Source organism: Protopterus annectens, chromosome 2.part1 (genome assembly GCF_019279795.1).
Source record: "Protopterus annectens isolate FY-2018-M chromosome 2.part1, PAN1.0, whole genome shotgun sequence".
Classification (NCBI taxonomy): domain Eukaryota; kingdom Metazoa; phylum Chordata; order Ceratodontiformes; family Protopteridae; genus Protopterus; species Protopterus annectens.
This window is the reverse complement of record NC_056729.1, coordinates 1475332168-1475344974: the sequence shown is the minus strand read 5'-3', so window position 1 is coordinate 1475344974 and position 12807 is coordinate 1475332168. Positions and strand designations below refer to the sequence as shown.

At 39.9% G+C, this 12807-nt stretch overlaps 1 protein-coding gene across 2 annotated transcripts in view; it reads left to right on the top strand.

Annotated features, from left to right (window-relative positions):
• Positions 1 to 12807, top strand: part of CFAP74 (cilia and flagella associated protein 74) — a 3161205-nt gene that overhangs the window by 1204511 nt on the left and 1943887 nt on the right. For both annotated transcript variants that reach the window (XM_044062943.1, XM_044062944.1), the window contains exon 14: positions 12079 to 12145. In XM_044062943.1, coding sequence (XP_043918878.1) covers positions 12079 to 12145 — 67 coding nt within the window. The remainder of the gene's footprint in view (positions 1 to 12078; positions 12146 to 12807) is intronic.

Sequence of the window (12807 nt, the reverse complement as noted above, 5' to 3'; positions counted from 1 at the left end):
CAATTGTGTTTGAAATGAGTGAACAGATTGCTAGTACTTAATAGTTCCGTACACATGCATTCATATAAAGTAAAGATCTTTTTAATTATTTCAGTGTTGAAAATCCACTCATACTTCAAATTCATGGCCTCCCCAAGATACACAAATACCCATATAACTCATAATTTATATCTATAGTAGCACGGGCAGGATGGCTAACAAAACCCATCTCTATATACCTGGATAAGGAATTGAAGACCGCACTTAATGAATATGTATATGTCTTGAAAGACACAGAACAGTTTTTAGTGGACCTTTATGGGGCAGTGAAGCAAATGGGAACAGCAGATATGGGGATGCTGGCCACACTAGATGTAGTGTCTTTATTTACAAGTATACCCAATGACCAGGGGATAAGCATGGTGAAATAAGTGTTGACAAGGCAGGGAAAGTTTTCTAATACTAAGATAGACTTTCCCTGTATGTTACTAGAATTGGTACTAGAGCACAACATATTTATGTTTAATGGCATATGTTATAAGCAGTTGTTAGAAGTTACCATGGGCATAAGTTGTGCCAACACATATGCAAACCTGGTTATGGTTAACTGGGAATATGAACATCTGTTAGATAATCCCCAAATAGCCTTCTGTAGGCGTTTCGTAGATCTTTTTTTTTTTTTTTTTGAAAAGGTGATGGTGAACAATTTAAATCCCTGTATGCATACCTAAATACTACCAGTGACTTTCTAACGTTCACGATGAACTGTTCTGATATGAGTTTAGACTTCCTGGACATTATCCTATACAGAGAAAATGACCAATGGTCTATGAAACTACATAGGAAACAATGTTATAGACCACCTTTTCTACATAGAAACAGTATGCATAACCCCAGGATTTTTCCTAACATAATTAGAGGCCAGGCAATGAGAACATCTCACATATGTTGTCAAGAGGAAGTATATAGAAATGAGTTAACTAAGCTAATAACAGATTTCATTAATAGAGGGTATAGTGAACATGAAATTGATAAGGTGTACCATAATATACACAAAGAAAGAAAAGGTAAAGCTAAGCCCTACTACTCTGATAGAGTGGGTAGTGACAGGGTAGGTATTAGGAATAGTGTACTACCATACATTCTGATGGTTTTACCATATAGAAGGGATGTGAAAAGGTTTGAAACCATCATACGACAAAATTGGCATAGGTTGTTAGTAGATGAGGATACTACCAACATAGTGGGTGATCAACCACATTTTTCATTTAGAAATAAGAAAAATCTGAAACAGCAGCTTTGTTATCCAAGGACACCTGTTCTGATGTATAACTCCAGCTTTACTCCATAGCATATCGCCTACTCCGTGTTGATCTCTGCCTAACATATAAAGCTATGTCAACCCAGAGCTGTTGGACATGCTACACCTAAAGAAATCCCACTCCCTCCAAGCTACACACTCTAGGGACCTAAACCTTGTCACCACAATAAACAGGACACGCTGGAAGGCTAGATTTCTGTCCCAGAGACTTCCTATACTCTGGAACAAGCTACCCATCTATGTCAAGCAAAGTTCTTCATTAGCACTCTTCAAGAAAAATCTTGATGAGTGGATGCGAAATAGGAAATACACCCTGGGGATCACTTCTGTGTCTCTTCTGGACAGTGGCACAGGAAAATGTTTCTTGGGTGGCGTAAGCTATGGTACCTTGCTGGCTAGGCTTACGTAGGCCCTTGGGCCGATAGCCTAGTACCTACCTGTGAACCTCTAATGGTACCCATAGATGTGGAAAATGTACACAGTGCATTTATATAGATGAATCAAGGTTTTTTAAGCACCCTGAGACAGGGCGTCTATGGGAGCTAAGGAATTCTGCTGATTGCAATACTAAAAATGTAGTGTATGTAGCTCACTGCACAACATGTTTCCATTTCTATGTTGGCAAAACTAACCATCACCTTAGTGAACGGATAAGGGACCACATTTACTGCACTAGAAAAGGGCAACTGTACAGTGCTTTGGCTAGTCATACATTGTATAAGGGGGATGACCATATATTTTTGTTTCAGATCTTACACATCCAGAATGTCAGCAATAGGATGAGGGACATAGTCAATACTACTGAAAATATGGAAGTAAAATGGATTTTGCATTTAGGAGCACATAGAGGTTTGGCTTTGAACGATAGTTTTCCATTGAAGCCAGTGCTAAAATCTAGAAGGTTAAAACAAAATAAGAAATAATAATACTACCATTTTATAGGTTCATAGGTTCATACTAGGCTATCTGCCCTAGGGCATTTATAAGCCTAGCCAGAGTGTGTTTGGCTTTCACCACCCATTTTAAATTAATTTTGCTATGCCCTTTTTTGAGGTTAGTATACTGTGCCTCTGCCTAACAGTGTCACAGAAGTGTTACCCGGGGTAAACCTACGATCGCCCATCCACTCATCAAGATTCCTCTTGAAGAGAGTCAATGAGGGACTCTGCCTAACCTGGACTGGGATTTTATTCCAGAGTGAAGGGAGCCCCTGGCTTATGAATCTGTCCCTCCAGCATGTCCTATTTATTTCAGTGCTGAGGTTCAAGTCTCTCGAGCTCGTAGCTCGATGGGATTTGGATTTTCTGAGGTGCAGCATGTCCATTAATTCCGGGTTGGACATGGCTTTATACATCAGGCACAGATCGCCTCTGAGCAGGCGGTATGCCACTGAGTAGACCTGGAGTTTCTTTAAACGGGCAGCATATGGCATCTGTTTGAGCCCTTTGATCCTCTTGGTAAGGTACTTTTGGTGTCTTTCCAGTTGCTGCAGGTGTCTGGTAAGGTACATCCTAAAAGGGGCACTGTACTCAATTATGGGACTGATGAGGGATGAGTAAAGAGGCACGATGACCTCCCCTGATCTAGATGTGAATCCCTTCATGATTAGGTGGGCTATATAAAATGTTTTTCTAACCACTTTAGCCACTTGGTTGTCAAATGAGAGATTGCTATCAACTTGGGTCCCCAGGTCCCTAATTACTTCTTCTGTACTTAATGGATTACCACCTATGTGGTAATTTGTGAGCACTTTGTTTTTGCCAAAGGGGATGACTATACATATTTTGGCGTTTAGCTTGAGGCCATGGCTCTGGCACCAGTTGTCTGTTTCTATGAGGCCCTTTTGGAGGATGCTTGTGTCAGCTGGAGAGTTGATTATGGCGCCCAGTTTGCAGTCATCTGCAAACTTGGTCAGCCACAGTCCTTCCGTGTTGGCCTGTACCTCAGAGAAATATATACCGAACAAGAGAGGTCCCAGGACTGAGCCTTGTAGGAAGCCACTTGTAACTGGTTTGGAGTCTGACATGGCTCCAGCAATTCTAACCATGTGGGTTCTGTCCTTGAGCCAGTTTGCAACCCATCTAGTGACATAGGGGTTTATATTTTAGCTGGTGAGCTTATCTATAATGCCCGAGTGGGGTATTGTATCGAAGGCTTTTGCGAGGTCCAGGTAGGCTGTGTGGACCACCTTCCCCTCGTCAATGGCCTTGGTGACTGTTTCAAAGAAATCAACCAGGTTTAAGAGGCAGGATCTGCCCTTAACAAAGCCGAACTGGGTAGGATCCAGTGTCTGTAGGTCCCCAATATCTTTATTTATGAGGTCCACGATGATCCTTTCCATAGCTTTGCAGACCAAGCTAGTCAGGCTTATGGGGCGATAGTTTCCAGGATCCGTTGAGGCACCACCTTTGTGGAGAGGGACCACTGTTGCTGTACGCCACTCTTTGGGTACATATCCTGTAGTAAGGCTGAGATTGAACAGTAGTTTTATGTTTAGGTTTAGCTCTTCTTGGAGTTCATTTAGGGCACAGCCCGGGACACTGTCTGGTCCCATTGATGCTGTGTTTTTTGCTTTGGAGAGGGCAGCTCTTACCTGAGCATCTGAGATGTCAGGGGGGCAGCACTCTGCTGGGATAGATATTTGCCCTTTTGTTGGGGGGGAGTTTGCGCTGAACCTGTCAGCTAGGATGTTGGCAATGTCTGTGGGTTGGTGTATTTTTTGTCATTTTGGACTAATTCTGAGCATATCTGGGAATTCCCACCCAGGTTCCTAACATAACTAAAGAAAGCCTTGTGATTATCCTTAGTGTCCTGTGCAGTTTTTCTCTCGAAGCTTGTCTTATACGATTTTATGAGTGCCCGTAGTTTTTTGCTAATACTGATCAGAGTTGCCTTCCCTTTTTGGGATTTTGCTCTGTCATGTAGTAGCTTCCTCCTTCTATTGTATAGTTTGTTTATGGCTGGGGTCCACCAGACAGGACGTCTGCCTTTGGAGGATTGGGTCTTGGTTTTATTTGGGATTGCATGATCCATGCATTCCTGAAGGTGTTCATAGAATGCGTTTATAAAGGATTCTGCGGTCTGGGCCGTATTTTCCACAGGCCCGGGGGCTTTGAAGGATTCCACCTCGGTTTTGAGGAGTGTGAAATTTGCTTTAGAGAAGTTTTTCACTGTGGTTTTCAGGACAGGGGGTGGAGTCGGGATGTGAATATCCAGTGAGATTAGTTTATGGTCTGATCTTACCAGTGAGGGATACACTTCTGGTCTGGAGCATAGAGTCCCCATGTTGGTGATGATCAGGTCCAGTATGATTTCCCCTCTTGTGGGAGTGGTAACAGGTTGTTCCATAACATTTGAGTTTATAAATTCTAGGAACCTTTGGGCTAGGGTGTTGGAGCTAGAGTAATGTTCCCATTCTATGTTTGGGTAGTTGAAGTTGCCCAATATAATGGTGTTTGGAGAGACCTTCATATTTTCCAGTGTTCTCAGGAAGGCCGAGTGGGGTTCCTGGGTTTGGGAGGGTGGTCTGTAGCAGGCTATAAACTGGAAGGCAGTTTTACCCACTGTTAGTTGCACATGGATAGTCTCTGATGCTTCGTGCTGTGCCACCAACCTGGAGGTGTGGTTATCTTTGACGAATATTGATACTCCCCCTCCTTTTGTGGTTCGGTCCAAGTTTTGGGGCTGAAAAGCATGGTATGAGGTATAACCTGGTAGTGCTGGGGTGCTCTCGGGAGCCTTGAGCCAGGTTTCTGTTACTGCACAGATATTGATGTTCTCCATGCTAAGGAGAGTTTCGAGTGCATGCATCTTGAGGTTTAGACTTCTGGCATTGAGTAGCATTACTCTTTGTTTCTTATCCCTTGTGATACCTATGGAGGTGGGTTTGTCTTTTGAGTCTTGCCTAAAAAAGGCACTATGGGGGTAGCAAGAGCCTTGAGGGCTTTTAACAAGAGAAGACCACATAAACACATGCAGGGCTTTGGGTCAATATGACAGTATTTCTTGAGCTGCTTTTAGCATGCATATCATTAAAGACAAGCATTTGTTGAGATGTATGTATTAAAGTATATGTATTTACAAGGTGGACAATATGTGCATTTATTAGGCAGAATATATGTATTCATTAAGCTGTTGAGTGTGTACTGCTTATACTTTTATATATTTTTTTATATATATTTTTATGTTTATATCTATGCACATAAGTAGTTACTAAATGGGGAACATGAGCATATGTATTTATTTATTGACTTTTTATGTATTTTATGTATATTTATCCACATGTCCTTGTCTTTACATTTTGCGTATGGGGTTTTTAAACAGAATTTTTCTGACTTTAGCAATTAACCAAGGGCAAAACGTAACCATAGTAATTACTTGATTGCTGAGTGCTGAATTAACTTTGAGTGGTAGGATTGGTTGTTCTTAAGTGCTGCTGCTGTTTGAATGAACTGTCTGATGAAGCAATGGTTACCATTGCAAAAGCGGTCAACATTTTGTATTAAAAAAAGATTATTTTACTTTGTCGTGGTTCACCTTTTTTATTCCAGCTACCTTCCTACTGGGCACCTGTGTTCCAACATTTTCAACGTCTGGGCTGGTTTGGATTTATTTGTTTAAGGCTTCATGCCATGTGAATGGAGAACTGCAACAGTCATCCCCTCTGTATAAAGGCAGGCCTTCTACGACCTCAGAAACTACAGATCCATTAGTCTGATTAGTCTCATATGTAAAACCATGAAATTAATTACCGTAGAAAGGATTTATAATGACATTGGAAACCTCCAGACACTGGATCCAACCCATTTTAGTTTTGTCAAAGGAAGAACATGTCTACTCGGTCTGGTAGACTTCTTCAAGGAGATCACCAAGACAATAGATGAGGACAAATCAGTGCATACTACCTGTCTTGACCTGGCTAAAGCACTTGATGCAATACTCCACTCAGGCATTGTAAGTAAACTCAGGGAATCGGGCATAAACCCCTTGTGTTACTCCTCAAAAAATTCTTGCTAATGCAAAACATGTTGTTCTGTCAACTTTCTAAGTTTGTAACAGCAATATTTAAAAATTGTCCCTATTTTTGGGTCTTTGTCCCCACCATTATTTATGGCTTTGTCCAGATTTCCTGCCCTAAAAGGTTGAGCGGTATGAGGGTCATTGAGGAGCTCTGCTTCACATAAAGTGGGAGCTTATTCCAGAGGAGTGGCAATATCTGGGAGATATATCTGTCTCTCCAATATGTTTTGTTAATGTCACAGGCTAGGTTGAGATCCCTGAAGTGGGTGACTGTTGTCCCATTTGATTTGCGGATATGCAGCATTTCCATTAGGACAGAATCAGAGACTGCTCTGCAGGCCAGACACAGGTCATCTCTCAGTAGCCTGCATGATACAAAGTACAGTGACAGGGCTTTCAGCCTTTTCTTGTATGTCACATTTTGGAGGCTCTGGATTTTCTTGGTTAGAAACTTCTGTAGTCTCTCCAGTTGCTGCAGTTGTCTGATGAGATACATACAGAAGGGAGCATTGTACTCCATTAGTGGTCTGATAAGGGCTGATTACAGCAGAGTTATAACCTCCTTAGTCTTGGATGTGATGCCCTTATTTACCACTATGGACACATGGTGATTGAAGTTTAAATTGCTATCAACCTGTGTTCCCAAGTCTCGCACCACTGGGTTTGAGCTTAGACAGGTGCTCTGTATATCATAATTAACAGGGGCTACTTCTTTGCCAAAGGGGATAATGAAGCATTTTTTGAGTTTAGTTTTAGTCCGTGACTTTGGAACCAATCATTTGTCTGCATTAGCCCCTTTTGTAATATGTTTACATCATTGGGGGACTCAGTAATTGCACCCAATTTGCAGTCATCTGCAAACTTGGTAAGCCACAGGTCATCTACTTTCACCTGGACCGCAGTGAAATAGATGCCAATCAGCAGAGGGCCCAGCACAGATCCATGTGGTACCCCACTGGTAACTGATCTACTGGTGGAGGTGGAGTCCCCAGCTTTGACAGTGTACATTCTGTCCATGAGCCAGTTGTCTACCCATCTAGTGACACATGGGTTAATCCCCAGCTGGGAGAGTTTCTCAATAATCCCTGAGTGGCAGATTGTGTCAAAAGCCTTAGCTAAATCAAGATAGGTGGTATGTACTGCTTTGCCCTCATCCAGGGCGTTGATGGCATTCTCAAAGAAGTCCACAAGGTTTAATAATTGAGATGTACCATTGACAAAACCAAACTGGGTCAGAACAGGAGTTTGAAGGCTGTCTGTTTCCTTGTTGATAAAGTCTCTCCCTTGTTAATTTCTTCAACTCTTTTGGGTTTGTAATACCAGGACAGGAATGGACCCCATTCTTTAGTCAAAGTACGATTTAAGTTCATGAAATTATTACTGTTTCACTCTTTGATGTCAGCCAAAAGTGCTCTTCGCAGCAACAGCAATATGCCCAGTAATGAGTCCTTCTGTAATTCGTATGGAGTTATGTGTATTAATAGCATATCTAAATATGATGGTAGACTCTTTTTTATTATAAGACCCGTTGCTCCTACTACTATTGGAACTATCTCGGTATCCTTCTTCCACATTGTTCTCGTTTCTGCTTGCAGATCCTGATATTTTATAACCTCATCTCTCCATGCATGCAGGACACTGTAGTCACTGGGTGTGGCGATTTCAATGATCAGTGCTGTTTTGTCTTCTTTTCTTGGACTACTGTATCTGGTTTTCTAGCATCTGTCTTTTGAATTGTTGGTAATGGATGATCCCATGTGATGTAGACTTCATAATTTTCTGTAATGCTTTGTGGCTCATGTTTCCAGTGCTTTTCAGCCACTTCAAAACCATAATGTTTGCACAATCCCCAGTGCAGCAGTCTCACCACATTATTGTGCCTTTCAGTATACAGTCCTTCTGCCATTAGTATGTTACAACCAGCAACGAGGGGTGTGTGACTGTTTACAGTTCGGTTTTACAAAACCTACATTTGTCTGTTTCTCCCACATGTTCAATGGACTTTGTAAACCAGTGTGTACGTAGACCATATTTTTGAGCCGCCAATATTTATCTTTCATCTCATGTACTGAATTCACCTCTCCTTAACCATTCCTGTGTTCATTCCTGATCAACATGAGGTTCTTCCAGAAGTTTTCTATACGTACAACTATATTTATGCATTTTCCACATTTCTTGCCTTTTCATCTGGTCCTTCACCTTATATTCTTTCTTTTGTTTTTGGCACATTCAGTTGCTGCCTGATTTTTATCTACTTCTGGTTTGATTTCCATTCCTCCTTGATGGTGATATGCTTCTGCTAGGTTAAACAGAGAAGTCATCTTAGATTTAGTCTCCTCATGTTTCAAAACTTTCACTATGTTTGGGTCTTGTGAGGTCAGCAGATGTGTGCATCTAATCAGTTTCAAGGAGGCCCATCCCTCCTTTGGAACAGGGAATATATAATCTTGGTATGCACGGATTTTTATAGATCATTTGCCATCCTTAGATTCTTCTCCTTTTTAAAGTTCTCCACTATGACTTTATTTAACAACAAATGATCCTTTGTTCAATATGACTTTCTTTTATTGCCCTTTTGTTCTTTTGCCATAATTGAGTTTTCTTCTAAATGACTATAAATTCTGTCAGCATCAATTCCCGTGTATAGTTTATATGTTGTCAGAAGGCAAGTTATTGGTCTATAATTTTGGCGGTAGCTTGTAGGTTCACTCAAGTAGGAGCATTCTTTTATCTATTAGCCAGTTTAGTGTCTGTTCGGGGTGTGCATATAAATAGTTCTTATGCATGGCTAGGTCTTCATGCAAAGATGTTAATATTTTTAACCAAAAGTTAGGCACTGCATCTGGGCCTGGGGTTTTCCAATTAGAGGCTTTTCTTAACTTTGTTTCAATCTCTCTGGCTGTTACTTTATCCCATTTCATATCCTGTACTTTTAAACTTCTTATTCTTTCTTTTACTTCTTTTATCCATTTAGCATCTTTGTTTGTTCCACAGGATCTTCATAGATACTTCTCCAAAATGCATTATTTCTTCTTTTTATGGCGGTATTTCAATTCTTTTTACCTTGTTTCCCAATTCTCTATAAAACTTTTTTGGGTCATCACTAAATTGCTTATTTTGTATTTTTCCTTTATATTTCTGTATCTTCTAAGTTTTCCACCTGTGCTGAAACTTTTAATTTATTTGCGATAATGCATGATAGATTCTGGTCTGTTCTAATACTATGCACTGCTTTGATCACATCTATCTTTCTTAGTATTTTTGTTGATTTATTCCCTCTTCTATAGTCTTCTAACAGTGACACTTCTTGTCTTAATTACTTTATATTTTTCTCTATTCGATACTTCCATGATGGTATTCAATTTCTCCCCTTCCTTTGCCTCACTACCCTGTGCTCATGTGGTAAAATTTTATCAGTTATTAATTTACAGTAACATATCCTGTTTACTTCTGTTATATCACATGGATCTCTATGGACAGTCCTAATTACTGTGTTCATTTGTTTTATCAGACTTCTGACTTTAATGGTTTTATTGACCTTCTGCAGTCTATATCTTTCATTGATTTTTAATATATCTATATATGTCTATTAAATCAAACAACTCTTCCCTTAGTTCATTTTCTTCTAGACTGAGGGCACATCCTTTGTTTTCCACTTCCTGCGTGGATTCTATAGAAAGTTCTATAGCATCTTCCTGTGGCACCTTCTCTTCACTTTCATCCTGTGTCATCCATTGCTCTGTCATATGGGAATTCACTGGCCTATCACTCCTCAGCATTAACTGCATCAGAGTTTCCATAGTATGTTGTTCCTTCCCTTGCTGTCTAGCTTCAAGTGAAAGTTTATAATGGTTTCCTGTGGAAGGCTCCAATATATTTTTATATGGCACCTGACCATTTGCTTCCTGTTCCACTGGTTTCCCCTTAATTTGGATATACATTGCTCTATCCTGTTTTGGTGTTTTCTGCATTAGATTTTCTACACTGAATCCTTTACTTTGCAGGTACTCCATAACCTCATAAGCTCACTTTCTATTTCTTTAACTTCTTCATTAATGATCTCCTTTTCCTCTTTGTCTTCTTACTTTTTATATTGTAAAGTTTTCCATATGCTGATTCCTTTACCTGTATTTCTTTTCAAATATCTTTAGTGCTGCTCTTTTTGTATTTGTTAGGCTTGCCTTCACCTTTACATAAATATTACACCATATTAAATCTCTTTTTCTTTCCCATGTCCATATTTCTTCTTCAAATGTCTCCTGATCTTCCTGCTTTTCCTTACTTTGGGGACTCACTCCATCATGCTGTGATGTAGTTTGTGTTAGACTTTCTACATTAAATCCTTCACTTTGCAGACACTCCATAACTTCAACTATTATTTCTTTAACTTCTGCTTTACTAATATTTTCCACATTCCATCTTTGTGATATTATTTTTTTTATTGTGAAATTTTCCATATCTGGATGCCTTCACCTGTATTTCTCTTTGAATATTAGAACCCTTACCTACCTAACTACACCAGCTAGAGAACTCTGTATTTAAGGCAAGCGCCACAGCTCAGTTCTTCATATTAAATAATAAAGTATTATAAAAGACCTCAAATACAAGACTAATGACGGGTTCCTAGACAGAGCTTCTGTATGTTGACAATTGTCTGTTTTAATGCTGCCTTGGAAACTCATGTGCAAAGAAAAGATCTTGCTAGAATTAAAAGCAAAATGTTTAACTGTTGCATTGAAGCTTTCTTTATATTATTAAAATAACTTTTGCAGCACATTCTTATTTATTTAGTTAACATTTGTTTACCAGGAAAGTCCGATTTGGAACAAAGCCAATTTTCAGCAGAGGCCCGGGGAAAAATGCTCCAAATGCATGTCTTTGTACATGGAGAAATCCCACACGAATGCAGGGAGGGCATGCAGACTTCACACAGAAGGCACCCTAGCCAAGAATCGAACTGGAGAACCTCTTGCTATGATGCAACAATGCTACCGCTTCACCACTGCGCCAACATTTCTTCTTTCATAAGTCTTCTTTGTTGTTTTATATCCATGCTGAGGATTTTAGAGTAAAACTAGTTTTAAAAATAAGTCTGTTTTTCTAGTGTCAGTGAAGATGATGTAGCAGTTATTTCTTTTATGTCAAGTCAGAAACTTACAAAACCAAAGGCTGTGATTACTTTTGAACTACAGAGTTTTATCAGGGAAGATCTAACTAGCTAACTGTTCTCTATATTAAGTTGTCAGATCAGTTGACATTCTGTTATGTTGTTGTTATGTTGTTGTCCCTATTTAGAACTGAATGGGGTAGATGCTTATCCTGGCATCTTCTTTCAAATGTTTATCCTTTTATTCATTTTAAGTAGGTAAGATTCACTAGGTATAAGCATCTTTTCATGGAAGAATTAATGTATACTGATCTGGTTTGAAAACTTGCTTGATATTATGCAGTATTCATGAGGAGGCATAGGAAACCAAACACACAACTACAGGATGAATCTTGTTAGCAGATCATAGCTTCAAAGTTTGTGTGCCATAGTAAGAGCACTATGTGTGCAGGGACAAGGGTGGGAGAATCATACCTGCAAGTTGCACAGTAGATGTTTTTAGGTGAGGAATGTCTTTTATGGGAGTTTTTTTCCTGCAAAATATTCATGCTTGTTACATATGCTGTTATATACACAAAAATTAGTTTCAGTCACAGGCATAATTCAATAGTTTCTTCTCTAGAAAACTCATTTATTATCTTTATTTTTATAGCTTTGATCCTCCTGGTCAGATGTCAGCAGGGATGTCCTGTGAGATGACTGTGGTCTTTAAACCCATGGTGAGTAGTGTAAGATTTTATAAATCAAGATTTAGTTCTATAATACAATTTGAAAGTTTACATATGTTTGCTAACTGAGAGGTAGAGCCAGTTGGCATAATGGTTAAGGTCTTCACCTCTTATGCACTAGATTCAACCCTGACCTCTGGCCAGTGGCTTTTTGGACTTTTCATGTTCTTCCTGTGTCTCTGTGGGGTTCCTCCCATCTCTGAAAAACAAGCAGAGTTTTTCCAATGTCAGACTCGCCAAAGAATGGAGCTGTGGGCAGCAGCATAGACTCTACATGGTGTCCTATACAGGGAAGAGTTTATAGACCAGATGCTTTGAGCATTTACTGTGGTGCACCATATCCTCAAGATAAGAAAATACAGATACAGACTGCACATTGTGTGGTGTGCTGTATCCTGAAGATAGCAGAACACAGACATAGATTGCACATTGTGACAGAGCTTGCCACTCAACAGTGTAAAATATGGCTCTAGGTTATTTGGTCATGTTGACTAATGTCACCAAATGGGCATGGGAATTATGGGTGATAAGTGGGTTGGGGACCCGGCCTTCTCCGACCTATGTGAGTGACCCATGCTAAAAGTTTGAAGGGTATTTGTGACCTTATTGGCTAATGTGTTCCTGCCAATAAGCTACTCGCCAGCTGTTGTCCA